The 27,932-nt window shown below is 36.2% G+C and overlaps 1 protein-coding gene across 14 annotated transcripts in view; it reads right to left on the bottom strand.

Moving 5' to 3' along the window:
* Nucleotides 1-19,234: 19,234 nt before the first annotated feature.
* The window catches only part of LOC106880561 (vinculin), a 117,933-nt gene continuing 109,235 nt past the window's right edge, over nucleotides 19,235-27,932 (bottom strand). For 6 of the 14 annotated variants that reach the window (XM_089355053.1, XM_089355054.1, XM_089355057.1 and 3 more), the window contains one exon: nucleotides 19,235-19,592. In XM_089355053.1, coding sequence (XP_089211179.1) covers nucleotides 19,516-19,592 — 77 coding nt within the window. In that variant the 3' untranslated portion in view covers nucleotides 19,235-19,515. The remainder of the gene's footprint in view (nucleotides 19,593-27,932) is intronic. The other 8 variants (XM_089355051.1, XM_089355052.1, XM_089355056.1 and 5 more) reach the window with 2 other exon arrangements.

Below are 27,932 nucleotides of genomic sequence, written 5' to 3'. Positions count from 1 at the left end.
ATAATTTCAGGGTTGATAAAATAAAGTACCGCTCTTTCTTCATGTATTTGTCTGTTCTCTGATATTTAGAGTAATGGGTTAATAGAGTCCAGTAGACAAGTAAAGTAAGGAGTGACAGAAATGGACAGTAGTGTCAGACTCAATACTGTACTCTATACTGTGTAGTAGTTATTGTCACAGTACATCCTGAGTTCAAATTTCTTGAGAGGTGGTTTTGCTCTTCATCCAATCAAAAATTAAAAAGTAGTACCACTGTATACTAGTCACTTGTACCTGCTGTGGCATTCACCCATGCTGGATTGAGCTGATTCCAAGCAATGAGTTCATTATACCCCTCATGAATGCTGACCACATCTGACAGTTGACCCTAATGTTCCAATAGGCAAAGCAATGCTTCTGCCTGCAGTTCAAAAATACAGCTTGCAAAAGCTCCTCTTGGAGAAAAAAGCATTTTGGATAGCAGGGATGCCATGGCTGTAGTCATCATTCATTGTTGAATTGTAGACTTCATGTTGAGAGTTTCAGTGGGAATATAAGTTCACATGTGGTTCCCAGTCACATGTATATACACTTTGGGCTTGTGTCATCGATAGCAGCTCATTTTGCTATTGGTTGATGATCATCACAGAGGATTCACTGACCAAGTCATTGCTAATTATGAGAGCAGACATAGCCTGGGTTTGAAGTGGGTAGTACACACACTAATTAACCAATAGCTGGGATCCTAACAGGTGCTACTACTATTCCAGGTCAGAGGAAACCTGAGAACAATAGTGGCTAAGATGTGGTTCCACACTCCTCAAAACCCTGGAACTTTCATACCAAGGCCCCATTACTGTATGCAGTTTAAAGTCTTATAAGTTTCTTTTAGTTTTCACCTTCCAAATTCTGTCATAAGACTTTGGTCAGCTTGAGGCTATAGTAGAAAAGTGCCTTCTAATGTACTATGCAATGGGAATGAAGAAAACTACTGAACCACACAGCCACATTTGTACCAATAAGTGTCAAATTTGTATAAATAAAATATAGAAAACCAGCCTGAACTCTGCTGATCTGAAATTAATTTTATTGAGGGGGAGATTCCTCTAAAATCTTCAGTTAGTTCTGAATGTCTGTAAGTGTATATGAAAAAGTTACTGTCTTCAATAATTGTTTTCAAATAGCATTTCATTCTAGCGTACCCAGTGATATATAAACTATTTTCTTTTTTTCTTTCTTTCCATTCTCTTTTGTTATAATAATTCTGTTGAAATTTCACACCATATTATTCATTAATGTACACTTAACATTGGTAACTGTTTTTTTTTTTATCATTGTTAATTTATCTTTGTTCATGGCATTTCTAATGACAGACAACACCAAGTGTTCTGTTAGGCTTTCTAGACAAGATCACTCAATCTACAAATGAAGAAAATATTTTGGATCTGGGTGAATCCAGGAATTGTTAAGAGTAATATGTAGTACTGACATAGCTTATAGTTAAGAAGTTTGCTTCCCAACCACATCATTTTAGGTTCAGTCCAACCATGTGGCACCTTGGGTAAATGTTTTCTATTAAAACATCAGGCTGACCAAAGCCTTGTGAGTGGATCTGGTAGACAGATATTGAAAGGAGACCATCATGTATGTGTATGTGTGCAGGCATAGCTGTGTGATTAAGAAGCTGACTTGTTAATAAAAGGAATAATGATAATATTAATAATAACATAATATAAATAAAATGTCATGTTTTGGTGCATAACTTTTGGCCTGTTCTGTATATGTGTGTGTGTTGGTGCTTGACCTCCCATGGCTTGGCAACCAGTGTTGGCTTGTTTACACCCTTGTAACTTAGTGGTTTGGCAACAGAGACAAATAGAATAAGTACCAGACTTTAAAAAAAGTCCTGGAGTCAGCTTATTCAACTAAACTGTGCAAGGTAGTGTCCCAGTAGGGCTGCTGCTCAGTGACTGAAACAAGCAGAAGATATATTTGTTGCTTGTATTTGCATTTTGTAACTATAAGCAGGTGTAGATATAATGAACATATTGTGCTAATATTTGGTCTCCGTTTGTCTATTAATTCCTAGGCAGTGCTTTGATGCTGTTAACCTCATTGAATGCTACTGCCTGTAATGATATCCGTTAAGCAACTGATGATGGGATATATGCTGGATGTGCCTGTTTGTGTTGTTGTTGACTGTGAACCTGTTGCATCTTATGTTCCCAGGGTTTTGGAGTTTTTGTTTGAGATTCTTGTTCTGCTAAAATTCAAATTAGTTTCTGGAAGTTTAGTTACGCACGCACGCACGCACGCACGCACGCACGCACGCACGCACGCACGCACGCACGCACGCACGCACGCACGCACGCACGCACGCACGCACGCACGCACGCACGCACGCACGCACGCACGCACGCACGCACGCACGCACGCACGCACGCACGCACGCACGCACGCACGCACGCACGCACGCACGCACGCACGCACGCACGCACGCACGCACGCACGCACGCACGCACGCACGCACGCACGCACGCACGCACGCACGCACGCACGCACGCACGCACGCACGCACGCACGCACGCACGCACGCACGCACGCACGCACGCACGCACGCACGCACGCACGCACGCACGCACGCACGCACGCACGCACGCACGCACGCACGCACGCACGCACGCACGCACGCACGCACGCACGCACGCACGCACGCACGCACGCACGCACGCACGCACGCACGCACGCACGCACGCACGCACGCACACACACACACACACACACACACACACACACACACACACACACACACACACACACACACACACACACACACACACACACATACATACATACATACATACATACATACATACATACATACATACATACATACATACATACATACATACATACATACATACATACGTGTGTGTGTGCATGCTTGTTTTGACATTGAGTGATAGTTGTAAAAATGAGTGTCACTGTGATACAAATAGCATCATTCATTGCAAAACCTGCCTCAACAAATTATGTCTAACCTATGCAAACAGAAAACTGTATGCTATGTGGTTGGAAAACAAACTTTTTAGCCACACAGCCATGCCTGTGCCTTTCTGAATTAAAAAAAAAAAATTTCAAAATAGCAAGAAATAAGTATGACAAAATAAAAAAAAAAGCAGTAAGGACCCTTCCCCCTCAAAGAAACAACAAGGAAACAAGAACTACATATTGTTGAAATTATTTTAAAGAACAGAACTAATTGTTTGTGAATTTCTGTTGGTGTTGTTAGTCCTTATCTGAAATTTCAATTATTTCCTGTTTTTTACTATTTTTCTGGAAATGTGAGTTTAAGGCGGCATCATAACATTTCCAGTTTCCTCCGATAAATATGATTAAAATGTGCTGAGAATAAGGAGAACCTTTGTTGTTATGAAAGAATTTCTTTTAATATCCAGACTAAGCACAATATTAAGTACGTTGCCACATTGTCATATTTTTTTTAAAGAATATTTTGAGAAAAGCATTTTGTTTTGGAGATAAAAAAAATGTATCATCATCATCATCATTGTTTTAACATCCACTTCTCAATGCTTGCATGAGTTAGTTGGAGTTTAATGAGGCAAATTTTCTGTGGCCAGATGTCCTTCCAGTTGCTAACCTTCACCCTGTTTCCAAGCAAAGTAATATTTCCCTATGGCCATATATGCTTATGCGGAATATTGGAAATAATTTACACTGCTTGTGTGATAGTGACACTCATTTACAACTCCCATGGGTTGCCAAGATTAGGACACACGCACGCACGCACGCACGCACGCACGCACGCACGCACGCACGCACGCACACTGAGCTTCTTTCAGTTTCCATCTACCAAATCCATTTTCAAAGCTTTGTTCACCTGGGGCTATAGTAAAAGGAACTTGTGTGGAGTGCCATGTAGTGTGACTGGATCCAAAACCATGTGTTTGGGAAGCAAACCTGTTAGGCATGTAGCCATGTCTGCATTGCATCAATGTATATGTAGCAGGCTAGATTTGATGTGCCATATCAATTTGATATAAGGTAGCTTACTACTAAATGTAGCGTATAAATGTAACACTTCAAGGTTCTTGTGTTGGAGTAACCAGTGAACATTGAAGAATTAACTCCAAGAAGGAAATGTTATTTACATATATTTATTCGTTTACCCGACAGGTTGTTACAGAGACAGTAGCAATTCTAGTGATGGTGGTGACAAGGATGGCTCACTGGTTAGTAGTTGATATGTAGAAAAAGTTTGTCTGTCAGTTAAGAGGGAAAGAGTAAGGTAGTCATGTTGCTGACTAGAAAGGAAGAAAGGATAAAGGTGGCATCACCTTTCTTATGGCTGGCTATGTGGTGAAAAAGTTTGCTTCATAGTAGTGTGGTTTTGGTTTCATTCCTGCTGTACTGCATCTTGTGCAAGTGTCTTCTATTTTTAGATTCAAATATTACCTTATTTGGAAACAAGGTTGGCAACAGGAAGGGAATTTGGCCATAGAAAATCTGCCTCAGTGAATTCTGTCTGATCCATGCAAGCATGAAAAAGTGAACATTAAAGCAATGATGAGTGTTAACGCCCATTTTTTATGCTGCAATGGGTTGGATGGTTTGACAGGAGCTGACAAGCCAGAGGACTGCATCAAACTCCACTGTCTCTTTTGGCATGGTTTTTACAGCTGGATACCCTAAAGAGAATAGTGGGTGATTAGTTGTGATGAGTTCTAAGCCTATTAAATTGCAGAACAACCAAAGGTTTTGTCCTTACACAAGGTACTTTGAACAAGTCAATCCTAGCAGAGCCCTTTTATCTTCATGTGATAAACACAGAATAAATTTTATTCAATACTGCAAAATAATGAAATAGTTGTGAATTTTTCAGTGCATCAATTGTTTTATAACTCTGCTGTACAAAATTACAATAGGATACAGTAGGCTACTTTAAAGCTAAAAATCTTGCCTATACATGCAGGGCAGCATTCCTGTTAGGATACAAACTACTGACCAGTCAGTTTGTAATCTGCTTGATTGTTATTGAATTGATAATGTGTGACACTCTGTTCTAGATTGAATGTTTCATGGAATTCATTGTTGGAACAGAAATCTAAATCAGAAGTTGGAGTGATAATGGTTTGTTGATAGTTCAGGACTGAAGCAAGTAATGATGTTTTGCCCAGGAGGATGGCAACACAAATTGACGCATGGTAGGGCTGAAACCCCCTTGAAGTTTGACTCAGTAAAGCTAGCACTTTTGAACATTGTATCTCACTTCACTGCCACTGACATTCAAGAAAAACCAAGTGTAAGGAAATTGTTTTACACTGACACACACACACACACACACACACACACACACACCACACACACACTCATACTCACACACACATGTACCCACTTGAAACAGGTGTGTGTATATGTATTGCTCTTTAATAATTAGACTATAATATCTTGAACTTTCTGGAAGGAAATTGTAGCAGAAACTCAATTGAGAAGGGTCATGGCACTCCCACTATTTTTATTTATTTTATTTTGTGTGTGTGTGTGTGTGTGTGTGTGTGTACGCATATTGCAACTGGGTTCTGAATGTACATGGCAAGACCATTAATTAAGAGGTTTATTCTTTATGTAACAAGACATGTTTTTGAAAGTTATAAGTAGACTACATATGTTAAAACATGTACTTCAAGTTTAGAGGATGCATGCATGTACATAATTAGCTAAAACAACCTTTCATATTTAGTATAAAAGCAAAAAAGTTAACATTTAGTTCATGTTTTGTGTTCAACAGCTGGTTCATTAACATAAACATCAATGAATGTATAATTACATAATTGTGACATAATTAATTTAAAATTAGAGTACATGATTCAAAACTGTACCAGAGTAATTTGAAGTCCTTTGCATCTTGTTCCATTCATTACATTTACATACCTTATAATAATTCTTTTACCTACAAAATGTATAGTAAAAAAGGCCATCAGAATTATTTTGTTACCATATTTCTGATGGGATACACTATCTTGTTTAGATCTAAAACACAGAACATAAATAAATAGCAATAACAATAAGATGAACATATATGCAAATATTGTTTGAACTATTATAAAATTGCTGTCATTAAAAAATAGATGGTCAATGGACTTGGAATAATGCATAAAATGTAAGGCTATAGTTTTAAATAGAAAATACCAAGTTTTTTCTTTCCTTCATATATCTTTTCTTGTTCAGTAAATTATTAACTTTTTTTTATACTTTCAACAGCTGAGAAATTATCTTTTCTTGTAAAATGAAAGTTAAACTTCAATTTTTTTTGTTTTGTTTTTAGTTCAACGTTTTTGTTCTGCCTAATTTGACTAGTTTTGTTCTCTTCCCATGTAATACTTCCTGCAGGATATAGTAAAATATGCATATTTCCTGCAACTCTTCAGAAATAAATAGCTAGAGGTACCCCCTCCTACATTCACGCACAAAGAATGAGAAACTGAGAGATATCAGAAATGCAGATGTGTTTACTTTGTTGTTGTTTGTATATGTATTGGGTTATGTGTGTGTATGTTTTTTGTCTGTTCAACTGAGTGGATATAAGAAAGAATTTTTCCTATTTTGTTTTTCTTTATATATTATTTTTATTTTTCATACTTTTTAGTATACCAGTAGCCCAGTAGCTGTTCAATATTCTAATGTTTACCTACATAGCTGTCAAATAACTATTTTTAGTCAATTTGACAACTGATCTATTTGTCTGAGTTTAGGAAATACCATACTATCCTATATTTTACTTTCTTGAAGACCACTCCCACTCTCTCTCATACACCTTCTGTCACTCAGTAGGAACTAATTCAAAGCTATTTTTAGTACCACCTACTCTATTCTTGCAGCTGTCCCCTTTTCTTCAGGAACCTTCTGTTTGATATGAAGGAAATTGTCCAGTGAACAGAGGATCTTATCTTTTCTCTTTTACTTGTTTCAGTCATTAGACTGCGGCAATGCTGGGGCACTGCATTGAAAGATTTTAATGGACTGAATCGACCCCAGTACCTCTTTCCTTCTTTAAAGCTTCATACTTATTATATTGGTCTCTTTTGCTGAACTACTAATTTATAGGGATGTAAATGCACCAACACCGGTTGTCAAGTGGTGATGGGAAACAAATGCCAAGACACACACAGGATTATATATATATATATAAACGATGGGCTTCTTTGTTTCCATCTACTAAATCCACTCACAAAGCTTTTGTTGACCTGAGGCTATAGTAGAAGACACTTACCTAAGGTGTCATGCAGTTGGACCGAATCTGGAACCATGTAGTTGGGAAGCAAACTTCTTACCACACAGCCACTCCTGTGCCTATTAGGATTGATTTGAGAACTTTTAGTAGTTAGGTCAGTATCTATGTAATTGGGTCTCCTACTAATTACTTATATTTGCACTCTTAAAGATTTTAATATAAGATTGAAATTTTATCATTAATTAGGAGAAAAATAGGATGTTTGTGGCTTTTGTCTTTGCCAATGAAGCCATTCCTGTTATTAATTAAAACTATAGGCTTAGGAGTGGCTGTGTGGTAAGTACCTTGCTTACGAACCACATGGTTCTGGGTTCAGTCCCACTGCGTGACACCTTGGGCAAGTGTCTTCTACTGTAGCCTCAGGCCGACCAAGCCTTGTGAGTGGATTTAGTAGATGGAAACTGAAAGAAACCCATCATATATATGTATATATATATATATATATATATATATATATATATATATATATATATATGTGTGTGTGTATGTTTGTGTGCCTGTGTTTGTCCCCCCAACATCGCTTGACAATTGATGCTGGTGTGTTTATGCCCCCGTAACTTAGTGGTTCAGCAAAATAGACTGATAGAATAAGTACTAGGCTTACAAAGAATAAGTCCTGGGGTCGATTTGCTCGACTAAAGGCAGTGCACCAGCATGGCCACAGTCAAATGACCGAAACAAGTAAAAGAGTAACATATAGATGCTCAGAATTTACCATTTTTCTAAGCATCTACTTAATCTATAAAAAAAGGTGCAGGCATGGCTGTCTGGTAAGGAGCTTGCTTCCCAACCACATGCCTTGTGGGTGGATTTGGTAGACAGAAACTGAAAGTAGCCTGTCATATATATATATATATATATATATATATATATATATATATATATATATATATATATATATATATATATACCTGTGTCTGTGTGCCTTTGTGTCTGTGTTTGTCCCCCACCAGCACTTGACAACTGGTGTTGGTGTGTTTACATCCCTGTAACTTAGCAGTTTAGCAAAAGAATCTGACAGAATAAGTACCAGGCTCAACAAAAGGAAAAAGAAATTGAGTAATGGGGTCAATTCATTCAACTAAAATTCTTCAAGGCAGTGCTCCAGCATGGTCACAGTCTACTGACTGAAACAAGTAAAACAAAAAATAGTTTTATTTATTTATTTTTTTAATTATTTTATTTTTTTATAAACTAGTTTGGGGATACCTTTGTAGAGTTCTCTGACAGGTGAGATTAACAATGCTGAAACCCAGTCTGAACATTTGTAGGTCAATGTTTACCACTGATTAAACTCTGCTAAAAGCACCCAAAGGTCTGGAATATTATCTGTTATCTTGTCCGTTATCCTAAGTATAACAAGGTGAAAAATCTCCAAAGTTTCAATTTAATTTTATTAGCCCCCAACCAATAAATTAGAATTTGGATGAAACTTATGTCCTTAGTGTTAATTCTTTTGTTATCATATTTCTGTTGAAATACACTGCTTTTATTTCAATTAATTTTGAAAATAATGAAACGTTTAGTAAAATGACTTTGTTGTTATTAAGCTGGTGTTTAGAATATAAATTAACATGAAATTTTGATGCAAGGTTTAAATTTTGATCACTTTAGAGCAATGAACCAGGGGAGCTTCCAGTGGTTTGGAATCAGAAGGATTAATTAACCAACTCTGTGGGTGAATTAACATCAACCTTTGAATATTCCAACTACATAACATCTGAGTACAAGCTCAAATATAATAACTTATTAAATACATTTAATACATCAGTTTATTTGAAACATACTTTTCTGTGACCATATTGTCTGTATTTGATCTATATTGAACTGCTTAGTATATATTTGTATTGTTTAATTAGCTCTGTTTTATACTATACCAGATCAGCTCAATCTAATAGTTAAGCCTTTTTTTAGCTGAGCCTCTGCTGATTTTAAAACATGAACTTTTAAAACCGGTTCCTTAATTATATTTCTGTTGAAATACATTACTTTTGTGTCAATTTATTTTGAAAATAGTGAAGAAGTTAATAAAATAGCTTTGTAATTATTAAGCCAGTGTTTGTAGCATAAATTAACATGAAATTTTGATTCAAGTTTTTAATCAAAATTGCTATAAAACATGAAGTTTGTATCATAGAACCAGAGATGGTCTCAAAAGCATTAACACAGCATAATCTGGAAATTCTCTTGTTGCTCACTTGCTTATTTATCATGTCATCTTCTTAGTGATGAGGAAAGGATTGGTGGAGTTGTGATGTGAGCTTCCCTTTCTTGGCCCCTTCATATAACTGATTTTGAGAGAGAGAAAGAGATAGATTGTAAGAAGGGTAGTGGAGAAATCAATCAATCTAGTACTTGACTAGTACTTTATTTATCAATCCCTTTGAAAGAAAGGTAGTATAAATCTTAGTAGGATTTGGACACAGGAAACAGAAGGTTAGAAAAGTACTATTTATCTTCCTAATGACTACTAATTTGCCACCTTATTTTGTTGTTTATGTTATCCTTTCTGTTATCAACTTCCAATCTACAGAATGAGATACATCCAACAGAATTAATCCTACCAGCTACATGATTCTCTGTGAAACCTAGTTTTACTTCTCTAGCAGTAATTAATCTGCTGGATGTCCAAATATCTAAACATGTAACTAACATTTAAGATTGTAGGAATTATTGTAGGATGGGTTTCCTGTCTGGTGGATCTCTAAGCACCAGTTTTCATTTACCATTATCTTAAGTCCAAAAATTTGAATATGAAAGGAGTTCATTTCACCACTTACTTTAGTCCATGAGATGATATTGTATCCTGTTGTATATTTTCAATTATCATCTTAAGTCATCATTCTTTCAACATTCACTTTTCCATGCTGCTTGGACAGGATAGAGTTTATTGAGGCTGAATGTTGTCAATCCTTAACTGTTTCCAGGCAAAGCAGTATTTTCCCATGGCTGAACATGTTTTCACAGAATATTAGAAGTGAATGACACTGTTTGTATTATAGTGACACTTGTTTACAATTATCATGCGATGTCAAGATAAGGAGACAAACTTACACACACTTACACTCACATACGTACATAATAAATAAATATATTTTGCTTTTTCTGTCATTGGAGTGTGGCCATGTTGGGGCACCGACTTGAAGGGTACAGTCAAATAAATCGACCCCAGTATTTATTTTTCATGCTTGATATTTATTCTGTCAGACTACTTTGCCAAACTGCTAATTTATGGAGATGTAAACAAATCAAAACTAGGTGTCAAGTGATGGTGGGGACAAACACAAACATGAAACACACATAAATACATACAATGGGATTCTTTTAGTTTCTGTTTACAAAATCCATTTACCAGACTTTGGCTGGCTCAGGGCTATAGAAGAAGGTGCTTCAGTTCAGATATATTTTCAAGAAGACTACAAACAGCAACACTTGTATGACTGATATTTGTCTACAACTACTGAGCCCTTTCAAGACAAAGAGACAGAAATGCACAAAGGAAGCAAGCAAAGGAGGAAGGAAGGAAGCACATGCATGGCTACATGGGAAGAAGTTTGCTTCCCAACCACATGGTTTCAGGTTTAGTCCTACCTTATGTCCATCAAAAGAAATCGACTCGTGGCATGCATTAAGACTGAACCTGGGACCATTTTTTTGTATATCTTTTTTACTCACTTCATTTTGGTTTAGTCTCGTAGTATTTGAAAGTGGCCTTAAAACAGAATTTTGTTCCATCTGATCAAAACTGATGTTTAGAAGTTGGAAAACATCTGCAAATCACACAAAGCATATTTTATTCTTAGTTTAATATTCATATAAAAATATTGATTTTATAACATTATTAAAAGATTTTAAAATGATAACATTAACGCCATTAATATTACACCTAATTACTAAAAGGTCAAATCTCCTTTGATTCACATGCAGCCAATACAAAGTTTGTATCGGGGAATATTTTACAAGTCCATTATCAATAATCTTATCTTTTTGTGGTTGCAAAAAAATTAATGCAAAACCGTTTGTTAATTCATTTTTATTTCATTATTTATTTACTGCTTTTTAAAATTTATATTTTCTCATGGGACGTTGGGAAAGGTTGTAATGCAAACCTAGAAGCTGAAATTAAGTAATTTCAGTAACAGTGGATTGACACATTAGCATAATAACTCCAGTTAACAAATTAATGGCATATTAGTTAAACTAATTAATGGCCATCAATTTTACTAATTAATGGACTATTAATTTAACTTAATTGTACAATCACATTTTGGAAACAGTGAGCAAGTAGATATTATATTGAACTACCAGATCAAATGTTTGGAGTTCAAAATCTACTAGAGGATTTTCAAGGTGTATAAACTCCACATATCCCAAGAATGAGGCTTAAGATACCATTTTACGCCTGGTCAGGGATAGAGCGGCTACAGAAATGTTTTAAAGCATTTTGGAAACTATACCAGTGATCTAATTAATTATTTTTGTCATGTATAGTTCTGTGATTGAGAAGTTTACTTTGCATCAAAGCTTTGGGAGTGAATTTGGTTAGTAGAAACTAAAAGGAAGCTTATGTGTGTGCATGCATCCTCCCTTCCCTCCCTTTGTTTGTTTGCTTGTCTTGAAATTGCTCTGTAGTTGTAGACAAATATCAGTCATACAAGTTGTTGCTGTTTGTTGTCTTCTTGAAAATATATCTGAACTGGGGAAGATATTTTTGGTGGGTAAGGAATAGGTGGGATTGGCAAGAGGAACAGCATCCAGCTATAGAAAATTTGCCTCAACATATCCCATCTGACCCATGCAAGCATGGAAAGTCAACACTAAAAATTGATGGTGATGATGCTAATGCTGCTTTTAATGTATCTTGAAATGGTGTCAGGTCATTGAGGGTGATGAATATTCATGCTTAATCTTGAGAGGTGAGTAACATCAACAGAACTTTGTACAAGTTTATCAAAATAGCTTGTGGATCTGCCATACTAGTTATTTGACACTTTGCCAGTAACATTACAAGACTGTTGACACAAACTGCTGACAATTTCTGATTCCACCGATTTTCACAGGTGTTAATTCTTTATTCTTAAAGTTTGAGATATTACGCGGAGTTAATGAGTTCAATGTTTTAATAAAGAATTGGGTTCTAATTTATTTTTGATTCTTTTTTGCCACAATATTTTGCAAATTTTTAGTTTGTTTTAGATTATATTTTGATTGGTTGTTTTCCCCCATTGCCTCCAAGTGCTCTATTTGTTCATATAAATATATTTTCAAGTTAAATTCAAACTCTAAAATTTTTATTCCTAAATCAGTGCTGCAGAATGCAGATATTGAAGCTAAGCATGTTGAAACCAAACCTTGCACTAAAATAAAAGTTCATTTGAATCAGCTATCAATTGCATGTTTGAGTCCATGTGCTCATGTGTGTATGTTTCTTTATATCAGTAGTTCCCAAAGTGTTGGTGGTGAAAAAGATCTGGGTGGGGTGGGGGTTCATTGAAGAAAAGGGGTTATTATGGGTTGGCTAAAAGGGGACGGGGGTGATGGATGAAAAAACAACAAATTAATGGGTTACGTTAAGTTTATTTGTGAAATACAGTTGTTTTGGAATTTGCTGCAGAAAATGGTTTATGGTTGTGGTGGTGAGGGTGGAGAGTGGGAGCTAGGAGGCAGCAGCCTGAAAAAGTGTAATAACCACTTCTTTATATCATCATCATTTAACGTCTACTTTTCTGTACTTGCATTGGTTAAATTGAATTTGTTGGAACAAAATTTCTATGGCAGGATGCCGTTATTGTTGCAGAACTTCACTAGTTTCCAAGCAAGGGTAATATTCCCCCTATATTCAGATATAGTTTTTACAGATGACTGGAAATGAACATTACCTATATGATGGTAATGTTTGTTTTCAATCATAACATGCTAAGACAAGGGTAAACAATGGGTGCGCGCACATGTGCACACACACACACACACACACACACACACACACACACACACACACTCTCTCTTTCTCTCTCTCTCTCTCTCTCTCTCTTTCTCTCTCTCTCACTCACTCACTCACACACACACACACACACACACACACACACACACTCTCTCTCTCTCTCTCTCTCTCTCTCTCTCTCTCTCTCTCTCTCACACACACATAGAGGCTTCTTTCAGTTCCTATCAAATTCACTCAAAAGGCTTTGGTCAGCTCAGAGTTATAGATGACACTTTTTAAAATCCTACACAGTGGGACTGAACCCAAGATCACATGGTTGGAAAGGAACCTGTTTCTGTGCCTATCATGTGTATGAAAAAAAGACTCATTATTGGTTGAATTATTGCTGATGTAAGAGAGACAGATATTGAAAACTCATTGCTTTACAAACATCAACTATACAATTGTCAAGAGGAGACTCTAACCATGTGTGTGTTTGTGTGCATGCATGTGTGTATGTACCAATGTGTATGTGTGTTTGAAAATAAGAGTTTCTTAGATTAAAAATTATTATATAAAAAAAATCTTTAAAGAAAAGCTAATTAACATAAACCTGATGGAAGTATTTGTGTAAGAGCCTAACACTGTTTTCAGCTTTTCAAACATATGTCTGTCTGTGTCATAGATCCACAAACGGTCTCAGAGAGGTTGGTATCAAAAAGATTAAATATCATAGCTTCTTAATGGTTTGAACCATTGCACGCAATAGAATTTCTAAAATGTATCAAAACTTTTTCAGTAAGTGATCACAATTCATTAAAAATGACTACAACACCTTTAACTCATAATAAATATTTATTCAAGGAGCCACCTTATAGTTAGATTTTTTTTTTCTCTTTTGCTCATGAGGGAAAGCAATACTCAAGGCCCATTTCAGGACTTCCAAATTGGTGAGGGAAGGAGGAAGGCATCCTCAAATCAGGAGCCTGGCCTGAATGTTTACAAAAGAATGGATTCTGCTAAAGACAATTAAGGTGTCAGTTAGTGGTGTTGAACTATGTGATATATGAAGTTCTCTACCACCCAAGAAAAATACACTGTAATCAAACAGTTAAGTAATGGGGGAGGAGAGGGACATGATGTCAGTGTGCATGTGCAACAGAGCATTGGTGGATTGAGAAAGAAGTTGGGCTTAAGAGAAATTAGATGCAGCATGCAAGAGAGGAGACTACACTGGTTTGGTCATGTGATGTGGATGGATGAGGTTAGTTGCATAAAGAAGTGCAGATCACTTAAAGTAAAGGGAAGTTGTTGAAAAGGGAGACTCAGGAGACATGGGATGAAGTATTGAAAGCTGGTCTCAAAACACTGGGCCTTACAAAGGAGATAACAGACGACCAAGAAATGTGGTGCATTGCTGTACTTGAGAAGACCTGCCCACCACAACAGAGTTGAGATCGTAAAATCAAGGTGTCATGTAAAAAGCATTGGTGTGAGTGCTGGTGCCATGTAAAAAGCACCCAATGCACTCAGTGGAATGGTTGACATTAGGAGGAAGGGCATTCAGCTGTAGAAACCAAGCCAAAACAGATGATGGAACCTGATGCACACCCTGGCTTTGCCAGTTCATGTCAAGCATGGAAAATAGATGTTAAATGTCCAACCCATGCCAGCATGGAAAATGGATGTTAAATGTTGATGATGACTGGTGTTGTGGAGTGATTGATAACAATTCTCAGTGAATTCAGTTTGTAACCTGGTTTTAATTTGTAAGAAGCCATAAATGTTATTGAAGACAGGGGCGGACAGATTGTGTGCGTGGTCAGTGTTGCATGACATTAAGTTTTGGTGAGCTGAAACTTCAATCTTTATCTGATTTTGAGTTCCAGTTGGAACCATTTTAGGAATGGTGGATATGCATTGTTTTAACCATATGAGATCCACTTGTGTGACACTGGTGCACCTGATGCCCCCTCAAAAGATGTACAAGTTTTTATTTGTGGAAACATTTGGTTATATATCTTTGATAAACTAGAATATTCTGTCTTATCTTCATGAAAACTAATAAGATCAGAAAATCTCATTTCTCTTAACAATCTCAGATATGTTTAAGCAGTAGTAGTCATAATAATAATAGTGATTAAAATCATTAGCATTAAAAACCCTATTACCATCCTCTTCTTGATCTTCATTTTTTATTTATTTTTATTATTATGAAGAAGTATTTCTGAATTGAAGGAAGTCTTTAACAGAAATAGGAAATTCTTAAGTATTTAATCATTTGCAAGATATTTAATTGATATTAATTTTCTGAAAATGATTACCAGCATATATTTTTTCCCCATAAATGATGTCAGAATTTTGATAGAAGATATTTAATCTACATAACTCACCATAATTATAATTATGTATGTTTGTCTGCCTGTCTGTCTGTCTCTATGTAAATGTTGTGTGTGCATATGTTTACATGTGTCCTAAATAAATTTCTCGTTGCAATAGTTTTACTATTTCCTTCTGTAACTGGTTTGGATAATTTAGATGACGAGGATGATAGTTAATTGAATTTTAACTCCAGTTTATTAACAACTCATTGAAAACTGACACTTATCAACAATATATTAAATGCAGTTCTTTTTTTTATTCTTTCATGGAAGCTATCCAGATAACTTGTATTCTGTGACTTGACTTCTGGTCATGTTAATGAATTTTCACACATGTGATCAGTTTTATAGATCTTACTCTTGTTTTTTTTTTTTTTTTGTTTTTTTCATTATTTGGTACACACTACTCTGCTGTGTCCACTCAAATCATTGACATCTTCAATAATTAAATATTCATTATTATATGGACTATATTTAAGTAGCTATACTAACGTAGGCCAAATTGCTGAAATGCCACTTACAGGTAAAGCGATGAGGGAGTATGAAAATGATAATTAAAAGTAATTAAATGATGAGTAATTAAAAGTAATTAAAAGATATTAAATGGTGACTAATATGATTTTAATTATTTCAATGAGAATGGGGGCAACTCCAGACATGTTTCTGTGAGTTATGACCTCATATGCAAAGTATGCATTTTACTGTACGAGGAAATTTCTCTTGTTAAAATTAAATAATTTAAATTATGTAGGTCAATGAATAATTTTGATTTTTTTTTTTCCTCAATGCATGTAATTATTTATAGTTAACTTTTTAACACTCCCTGCATGAAATATAATAGCACTAAATTAAGTAATGTAGACTAAAATTGACTGTACTGGACAAAACTACTAAATTATACTACACTGAATATAATAAAATAGTCTGGTCTAGATTAATATAAAGCTATATAATACTAAACTAGACTATTCTTGACCGGCATACTTATGAAAAATGTATTGCTTTTTGTTGTATAAATTTAACTCTGTGGAACTGTTAAATTAAACTGTTGTTTCATGTATTAATAGATTGCCATTTAAAGTTTAAAAAATTAGTGAAGAAAAACACTGAAAGGTTTTTGTTGATGAAGAAAGAAAACATTCTTAAGTGATAACAAAACATTCTTTGACTATTCCTCTGTCTCTCTATCAATTTGCCTTTCTATTAATGCCTGTCAGCCTGTTAGTCTGTCTCTGAGTGTGTGTGTGTGAGTCTATATGTATGAGTGTATGTCTATATTTTTGCATATAAAAACATTGGTGCACATTGTTATATATACAAGTAGGTTTATGCCTATATTTTATATATAGATAAATGCTTTGCTGGTAAAAATTTCAGGTGGCGTACCATAGTATACAAATAATTCAATTCGATATGGAGAATGTTTTTCGTCTTGCCCTGAAGGAATTTCTGATGTGTAGGTGATAATTACAAGAAACGAAAGTGATAGTATTAAAACCAAAGTCTTGTGTACTTCCATTGTTGTACACACATAAACACACACGAAAAAACATATGGGTCAGCATGAGAGACACTGCATAGTGGCTCAGTCAGCTACAGACAGTAGCCATATCTTCCTTGAACCACACCCTACTGTCTTAGTGGATATGTTGAATAGTGTGATCTGGAGGTATACACTGTTTTAGAGGAAGGAAAAAAAAAGGCAAGAATGTCTTTGTTTTGATACTATCTCTGTATCTTGGAGATCTGTGTGTTTGTTTACTCTAATCAACTGTGTTACTCAGAGATGAACATGATTTTTGTTGTTTACTGTTGATCTGACATTGTTGAGCAGATCTACAATTAAAGATATTCTAGGCACAACCATCTTGACTTTCATTCAGACATCTTGTTTCTCGGACTGAATTATCCAATGTCTTCTATTTTTCTTTTTTCTTGTTTTAATAGGTTGTGAGTTGAGCAAGATTTGGTTGCTAATTTTAGCAGATTAAATAACCATGTCCAGGTTCTCTTTTCAGTTCACAATGAACATGGTTGTTTAATTGAGTTATAATCGGTGATATTGTTAATGTGAATTTACTGAAATTTGTTGATAAGATTTTACATTCTTCAATCATAATCATCACCACCATTATCATCATCACTAACAGTGTAAATCAGCAATTTGCATAGAAAACAAAACACAGTCGAGACATGTATATTTGGGTGAGGTTTTCTGAGATATTCTTAATTCCATTATCTGCAAATATGGAATTAAAATCTCAACTTATTTAATTAACTCAGAATGCAGTCTTATGATAATACTGAGGATGTTGGAAATGTTAATGATGTTGAGTATGGTGGCAATAAGAAAAACGATCGCAATAAAAGTGGCTAATCACATTCACCTGTGAGCTTTTTATATTTGTAAAACAAGGTCCTTTGAAAACAAAAAAAAGGGCTATAGTTATTTAGTCACATTTTTCCATTTTAGATGTATCTCAGACCTCAAGAAAGAAGGAAGTAATATTGTTGATACAGCAATCATGCAGAAACTAGCAAAGAAATTCTAGATCAGCATCATTTTCATCATTGTTGTAGTGTCCATTTTTCCATATGATAGTGACGCTTGTTTATAACTATCATGTAATATCAATACAAAGAGGCACATACACACATGACGGGCTTCTTTCAGTTTCTGTCTGCCAAATCCATTCAAAAGGATTTGGTCAGTCCTGAACTATAGAAGACACTAGCCCTAGGCACCATATAGTGGGACTGAACCCCAAACCACATGGCTGGGAAGCAAACGTCTTTACACAGCTCTGCCTAAATCTTAGGATAGACAGATCTTCAAGTAATCCTAGCAAAGACAAAAGGTTTAGTTTGTACAAAAGGAGTAGATGATTAGCTCGGAATTCTATATCGTGTACCTGATATAAGTTCAGAGAATTATTACACCTGCTGGCAACAAAGGGATTCTCTCACATTCCAGGTGAAGAGCAGACTATGCTGCTTGTGTATGAAATGTAATGTTGCAGGGTGGCAAAACATGGGCATCAAACGTAGAGAATGTGTGAAGGGTGGAAAGAAATGCTGTGACATATTCTGAATATTTAATCTCAGTTTGTTTGAATGACAAAACACAAGTGTACTGAAAGTCTAGGAAAAATTAGATGTAATGTGTATAAGAGAGAAGACTGATCTGGTAAAGGTAAGTGATACATATGGAAAATAACAGTTACGTAAAGAAGCACCAGGCAATCCAAGTGCAAAGAATCTGGATGAGAGACAGTAGTGAGATCTGATATCAATGAGAAATGACAAAGAACGATAATACATTCTGAGATGCTGTATTGGAGAAGACCCATTCAGTCCATGGAAAAATGGGATGTAAGCTGATGATGAAAAGTGATAGATCATCATCATCATCATCATCGTTTAACGTCCATCTTCCATGCTAGCATGGGTGGGATGGTACCACAAGAGTTGGCCAGGCCAAAAGCTGCACCAGACTTCTGTGATTGTTTTGGCAAGATTTTTACAGCTGAAGACCCTTCCTAACGCTAACCACTTGGCAGAGTGGACCTAGTGCTTTTCATGTAGCACAAGCACAGGTGAGGTGAGTAGTGCTTTTTACATGGCACAAGCACAGGCAAGGATATGTGTGTGTAAATACTTAAAAATAAATGTTATTAAATGCATAAAAAACAAAGATCATTAACTGAATAAAGGGTCTAATACAAAGGCCATGTCTAAATGTGTGTGTGTACAAACACACACACATACAAAGTTATATATTAAAAGCAGCAGCTCCTGGCTGATCACTGAAGTTAAACAAAACTGAAACCTAGTAAGTACTTAAATGGATAACCACTGGGGAAACGTAGGTGTTGTAAGCATCACTGAGACACTGGCATGGATGCATGTTAAAGAAATTCCTTTCATGACCACATGGTTTTGGGTTCAGTCCCATTGCATGGCACCTTGGACAAGTCTCTTCTACCAAGCTTCAAGTCAACTAAAACCTTGTGAAAGGATTTGGTAGACAAAAACTGAAAGAGATTCATTGCATGTGAGTGTACATATGTATGTTTGTGTATATGTGTATTTCCAATCATCCATGAAAAATACATGTATGGCCATGGAGAAATATTACCTTGTTTGGAAACAGGTGAGGGTTGGCAACAGGAAGGGCATCCATAAGAACTCTACCTCAACAAATTCCATCTGATCCAGGCAAGCATGGAAGAGAGGCCATTAAATGGTGATGGAAATTATATATGTATGTATGCATATAGACACAATCATGCTTATATAATAATGCAGTTGTTTCACAATTATATGGTTAAAAAAAATCAATTCTACTTGGGCAAGTATCTTGCATTGACTGAAGCTGTATAAGTGTAATTCAGTAGATAGAAACTGTACAGAGCCCATTATTTATGCATGCACATGTATTAGTGAGTAGTGGCCAAACAAAAATATACCTTGTGGTATTATTATGAATAATCTCCCTTTATGCCAAAAGCTCAAAACAAAGGATTGGTTCAATATAACTGATAAAAATCCTTGAAGGTGCAGTTCAAGCTTGGCTGCAGTCACTAAAGTGCTAGAAAGGTAAACCAGCTGTAAATGAGCTATTCCAATAATACATTTAATAGCAGGATTCACAGAAACTCCCCGTTTTATACACCTTCTTTATATTTTGATGCATAAATTTATAAATTTTCATAGAGCTGTTTCTTTGTTTCAGTTATCATTTCATTCCATGATTAAGCATATTAAAAGTATAACATCCAAACATATGACAAATATCTTTGCAAAAGCATCCAACTCAATGCTGACATGAAAAATATAGGCTTAAAACTGTTAAACATTCTTGTGTACATACGTACATTATATATATATATATATATATATATGTGCACACTCACACATAAAAGTCTATAATTTCCCCACATACATCATGAGGTGTAGAAAACAATAAAAAACACAATTCCTTTTGTATTTTAATATTTTAATCAATCAAATCATTTCAAAACACATAAATACATACTGGTTTCACCTCTAAAAGAAGTTAATGATTGTAATCGAATATGATTAAAATAAGAACAGTTTAGTGTTACAGTCTTGATAGTAGTTCTGAGTTCAAATCCTTGAAAGCTGGCTTATTTTATCAATAGTAAAATATTTACAATTAGTAACTTACCCTTAAAACTTATGCAATTCTTGGTATGTTGATTTTTGAAGATTGACTAGAACAGTTGTGGAATTTAAGGTTTGGGGTTTCAAGAAGGGATGATGGATAGCTTTGATTCCTTGCCAATAAAATTAATAGATTTCCAAAGTGTTGATTTATTTATAGAGCAGAGATCTTTCTTAAATATTCTACTTCAATTGATGATAATAATGATGGGTATGATAGTCGAAAGTACAGTAATTTTGATTCTAAATATATTTTCTCCAAAATATTTGCATATGTGTATGAAAGAAAGTCTGTTAGATTATGCCAGGTGTATGAATTTCTGGTAAAAGCATTCAGATACCAGACGCAATTACTATTATAAATGTTGGCTTCACTCTCATCTTTTTAAATTACTTTCCTGCATTATGGTTTCATTGTGTGAGGTGTGCTGAATGGAAAGGCTTAAAAAAGAAGAATGGTTGCCAAAATAAATAAATAATACATGAAAATGACCCAACAAGGTTTGCTGATTATTGCTGGCCAAAAACAGGAATTATTGCTGCTGATTTATATAGATCTTTGGTTCAAAAACAATTGTTCTTTTTTGTTTTGTTTTGATACTCTTTTACTCTTTTCAGTCATTTGACTGAGGCCATGCTGGAGCACCGCCTTTAGTCGAGCAAATCGACCCCATGACTTATTCTTTGTAAGCCTAGTACTTATTCTATCGGTCTCTTTTGCCGAACCGCTAAGTTACGGGAGATGTAAACACACCAGCATCGGTTGTCAAGCGATGTTGGGGGGACAAATACAGACACACAAACACACACACACATATATATATATATATATATATACACATATACATATATACGACGGTCTTGTTTCAGTTTCCGTCTACCAAATCTACTCACAAGGCTTTGATTGGCCCGAGGCTATAGTAGAAGACACTTGGCCAAAGTGCCACGCAGTGGGACTGAACCCGGAACCATGTGGTTGGTAAGCAAGCTACTTACCATACAGCCACTCCTTTATTAATTATGACTATTTAATCATGTGAATAAACCTATTGTTAAATGTCTAAGTAATTAAGATGAGTTGTTCTTAATAAGATTATAATTTTTCAGATTATGGACCACATCTTCAGATATAATTTTTTAAAAATGTATTTACATCTACACTATATTTTGATTAGTTTGGTTTCTGACTCATCAACTGGTGTCTTATTTTGGATGTGTACAAAGCATATGACTAGATTTAAACTAGAAGCATTTAATGTATAAAATATTGTTCATGTACACTTATGGTCAGCTCTACATGAGGTAGCTGGTCAAATCAATTGAATAGTATTTTTAGCAGTAGCAATCTCATTGTTAGAGCAGACCTATGATCAAAAGAATTCCAGTCATGCTTCAGGCTGACCAGAGCCTTGTGACTGGATATGGTAGACAAAAACTGAAAGAAGCCCATCTTATATGTGTGTGTGTGTTTCCTTGTCTTGACATTGCATGGTAGTTGTAAATGAATCTCACTGACATACAAGCTGGGTCATGCATTTCCAAAATTCTGTGAAAACATATCTGGTTGTGGGGAAATATTACCTTGCTTCGAAACAGTTGGTCATAGGAAGGGCATTCAGCTGCAGAGAATCTGCCTCAATAAACTCTGTTTGACCCATGCAAGCATGGAAAAGTGGATGTTAAAACAATGATGATGTGGTTGGGCACCTATTTTCTTAGATTGGCTCAATCAGAACCAACTTAATGCTAAACAAGAATTATAACAGATGAAATGCCATCGCTGATTATAGTGATATCTTAAATTTCCTGTGTAGTAAATCTATATTGTATTCATATAAAAGATAAAGTTTCTGGTCAGCTGAGTTTTTGACTTGGTTTCAGCCCAACCCATCTTTAATTATTTCATAAAGACATGGATATCACAATTCCATTTCTTAGATTTAGACCTAGCTGAGGTCAACAGCAAACTGTCAACTCATAACTTCTCCCAAGTTATGATATTCATAACAAGCCTTTCCCAAAACTGCTAGTCTTTTAGGTGCACTGGCTTTGAAAAGTTTTAGTTTGTCTTGACTCCCAGAACATATGTCAATGAAATTTTTAATCTCTACTGAATTACTAAGTTTGCTTTTAGTAAAGGAACATCATTCAATGACTTACAGATATACACCATCACCATTGTTTTTATCCCTCTTTTCCGTGCCTGCAAGGTCAAGCACAATCTTTGGAACTACACCTTCTATTGCAAGATACTCTACCTGCTGCCCAACTGACGCCTATTTCCAAGTAAGGTAAAAATACACCAATTTTATGATGGTGACACTCTTTTACAATTATTACATGAAGTCAAGACAAGGAGAGAGAGAGAGAGAGAGAGAAAAAGAGAGAGAGACACACACACACACACACACACACACACACACACACACACACACACACACACACACACACACACACACACACACACACACACACACACACACACACACACACACACACACACACACACACACACACACACACACACACACACACACACACACACACACACACACACACACACACACACACACACACACACACACACACACACACACACACACACACACACACACACACACACACACACACACACACACACACACACACACACACACACACACACACACACACACACACACACACACACACACACACACACACACACACACACACACACACACACACACACACACACACACACACACACACACACACACACACACACACACACACACACACACACACACACACACACACACACACACACACACACACACACACACACACACACACACACACACACACACTGCATATGCATATATAATGGGCTTCTTTCAGTTTCTGTCTACCAAATCCATTTGTATGGTTTTGGTTGGTCTTGAGCTATAGTGAAAGACATTTGTCCAATTCACCATACTGTGGGAACTATCTGGTGTGGAAGTGAACTTCATAGCCTCACAGTTATGCCTATACTTCTCTCTCTCTCTCTCTCTCTCTACATACACGAGTTTTTGTACAGTTTCCATGTACCAAATTTCATTCACATGTCTCAAATTTCATTCGTTCACAAATTTCAGTAAAAGATACCAACCCCAAATGCTGTGTGATGGGATTCATCTCAGGTCTATGTGATTGCAAAGCAAACTTTTTAACCATATGAATATATCAGCAGCTATGTTAAAAAAATAACAATAATGATAATAGTAACTATTGCAAGATTTGAACTGGTGATTGCTATTGGCAAAACCAATTCTTTATGCTGACTTTTACTCTTTTCAGTCATTTGACTGAGGCCATGCTGGAGCACCGCCTTTAGTCGAGCAAATCGACCCCATGACTTATTCTTTGTAAGCCTAGTACTTATTCTATCGGTCTCTTTTGCCGAACCGCTAAGTTACGGGAGATGTAAACACACCAGCATCGGTTGTCAAGCGATGTTGGGGGGACAAATACAGACACACAAACACACACACACATATATATATATATATATATACACATATACATATATACACACACATATATACATTGTTTCATCTTCAACACTAAATACATTTTCTATTCTCTGAGCCTCATCTGTTTAGCTTGTGACTCATATTTCTATCCAACCTTATAGTTTGGACTGATAAATTGGATGAAATAATTAATAAATTCCTTCTTTCTTTCTTTCTTTCTTTTTTTTCTTTCTTTCTTTCTTTCTTTCTTTCTCCCACCCTCTCTCTCATACACGCATATACTTTATTTGGCCCCCTGTTCCCACCTCTCAAACATACACTTATTTTATTTGATTCCCTTTTTTCTTCCCCCACTCCCTCTTTCTACTAGCATATGACTTATTCTCCACTGTAGGCAAAAACTGATGAATTGAATATGATGAATAATAGCCAATACATGAAATGACAGATCTAAACAAAAAAAAAAAGAGGAAAATAAACAAACATACAAAAAGCAAACAAACAAATAAAACCATAGCTACTATGCCAAGAGATTACCAAATCTACTAGTTTATGTGTTTCTAAACCAGTTTCATATAAAATGAAGATAGCTTTACTTTTTGCTCCAGCTAGTAGGGATGCTTGTGTAGCTAGTAGTGATGGTGGTGGTGTTGATGTCAGAAATAGTCATAATAGGACTATAATAAAAATATGAAGAATTTGCATTTGCATTACATTGTGAATTATTATTATTATTATTATTATTATTATTATTATTACTGATATTCTTCTTAATATTTTTTATTTCATTTAAAAAAAATTTTTTACACATCTCTTCTGCTATTTGATATCTGAGGTTTTGATATTATTGTGAGATATATTCCAATGTGAGAGGGAAAGGAGGAGGAGGGGGACACAGAAGGTGCACTAGTGCAGGACTGTGACTAAGAGAAGCTCTCCCTGAGAGAAGGAGGTGGCAGAAGAAGAGAGTATATATGTATGAGTATATATATGTGCATGTGTGTATGTGCTTACATGTATGTGTGCATGCATATATATATATGTATGTGGGTGTATGCATATGTGTGTGTATTCAAATATGAGCATGAGTGTCTGTGCATTTGTGTGTGTATGAATTTGTGTGTGTGTATGCATGAGTGTGTATGTGTGTATATTCACAAAAACACAGTAAAAAAAATACCCAGGAATGCCTGCTGTCTGAAACGTAATAGTAAAGTGACTACTTGTATATCTGGTTTAGAAGTCCTTAAATTTTAATCAAATAAATCAAATATGAAAAATGCAGTGGTAACTAAAGCTAATCTGTTGGCTGCCTACAAGAAGCATCAGATATGCTAGCACCATCTTTATAAATTTTCTACCTTTTTTTTCAAAAAATATCCTGAGAGATCACGTTGTGAGAAATTATAAGTTGTGATGAAGTGAATCATCCACTTTGAACAAATAAACTTCATTACATGTTTCATGTGTATGTCTGTATGTGTATATATATCTATATACACACAAACATACACACAGACATATATATACTCACACATATATATACACACATATATATATATAGGTGCAGGAGTAGCTGTGTGGTAAGTAGCTTGCTTACCAACTACATGGTTCTGGATTCAGTCTCACTGCATGGCACCTTGGGCAAGTGTCATCTACTATAACTTCAGGCCGACCTAAGCATTGTGAGTGGATTTGGTAGACAGAAACTGAAAGAAGCCCATCATATATATGAGTGTGTGTGTGTATATATATATATATATATATATATATATATATATATATATATATATGAGAGAGAGAGAGAGAGAGAGAGAGAGAGAGAGAGAGAGAGAGAGAGGAGAGGAGAGAGAGAGAGAGAGAGAGAGAGAGAGAGAGAGAGAGAGAGAGAGAGAGAGAGAGAGAGAGAGAGAGAGAGAGAGAGAGATGTTTGTGCGTATGTGTGTGTGTATATATGTTTGTGTTTCTGTGTTTGTCTCCCAACATCGCTTGACAACTGATTCTGGTGTGTTTACGTACCCATCATTAACCGGTTTGGCAAAAGAGACCGATAGAATAAGTACTGGCTTTCAAAGAAAAAGTCATGGGGTTGATTTCTTCAACTAAAGGTGGTGCTCCAGCATGACTGCCGTCAAATGACTGAAACAAGTAAAAGAGAGTGTGTATATATATATATATATATATATATATATATCATCATCATCATCGTTTAACATTCGCTTTCCATGCTAGCATGGGTTGGACGATTTGACTGAAGACTGGTGAACCAGGTGGCTACACCAGGCTCCAATCTGATATGGCAGAGTTTCTACAGGTGGATGCCCTTCCTAACGCCAACCACTCCGAGAGTGTGGTGGGTGCTTTTACGTGCCACCAGCACGGGGGGTCAGTTGGGCGGTACTGTCAATGGCCATGCTCAAATGGCGTTTTTTATGTGCCACCTGCACTGGAGTCAGTCCAGCAGCACTGGCAATGACCTCGCTCAAATTTTTTTTCATGTGCCACTGGCACAATTGCCAGTAGGGCAACGTTAGTAACAATCAAGCTCAGATGGTGTTATTTACGTACCACCGACATGGAAGCCAGACAGCTGCTCTGGCAATGATCACGCTTGGATGGTGCTGTTAGCGCTCCACTGGGCGGGTGCCAGTCATTGAATTTGGTTCAATTTCGATTTCACTTGCTCCAACAGGTTTTCACAAGCAGAGTTTAGTGTCCAATGAAGGAAAGGTACACATAAGTGGGCTGGCTACACCCCTGGCAAAGGCCATAGGTTATGGTCTCACTTGGCTTGCTGGGTCTTCTCACGCACAGCGTATTTCCAAATGTCTCGGTCACTAGTCATTGCCTTGGTGAGGCCTAATGTTCGAATGTTGTGCTTCATCACCTCATCCCAGGTCTTCCTTGGTCTACCTCTTCCACAGGTTCCCTCAACCGCTAGGGTGTGGCACTTTTTCACACAGCTATCCTCATCCATTCTTGCCACATGTCCATACCATTGCAATCGTCTCTCTTGCATACCAAAACCGATGCTTCTTAGGTCTAACTTTTCTCTCAAGGTACTTATACTCTGTCAAGTATGCACACTGACATTACACATCCATCGGAGCATACTGGCTTCATTTCTTGCGAGCTTACACATGTCCTCAGCAGTCACGGCCCATGTAGCATGGCTGTTCGTACACATGCGTCATACAGTCTGCCTTTTACTCTGAGAGAGAGGCCCTTTGTCACCAGCAGAGGTAAGAGCTCTCTCAACTTTGCCAGGCTATTCTTATTCTAGCAGCTACACTTTCAGTGCACCCTCGCCTGCTACTAACTTGGTCACCTAGGTAACGGAAGCTATCAACTACTTCTAGTTTTTCTCCCTGGAATGTAGCAGAAGTTGTTCTCTGTACATTTCCAGTGTTTATTGCTCCTGAGCATCTGCCACATACAAAAACTATCATGCTAGTTAGCCATCCTTTGATATTGCTGCACCTCTTAAGTGTCCAAAAAGTTTCTTATTCTTTACTTCACTTGAAGTAATAGTTTGTCCTATACTTTTACAGGTGTAATAACTTGTCCAGTATTTTCCAGGTTTATAATCTTAAGAATATTACTTTCATGCTCGCATGTTTCCATGTAATAATACCGTCTCTTTTACTACAACCCCA

The sequence above is a fragment of the Octopus bimaculoides genome, chromosome 7 (assembly GCF_046866305.1).
Source record: "Octopus bimaculoides isolate indiv1 chromosome 7, ASM4686630v1, whole genome shotgun sequence".
Classification (NCBI taxonomy): Eukaryota; Metazoa; Mollusca; class Cephalopoda; order Octopoda; family Octopodidae; genus Octopus; species Octopus bimaculoides.
The sequence above is the reverse complement of the archived record's forward strand: the minus strand, read 5'-3'. Positions and strand labels throughout refer to the sequence as shown.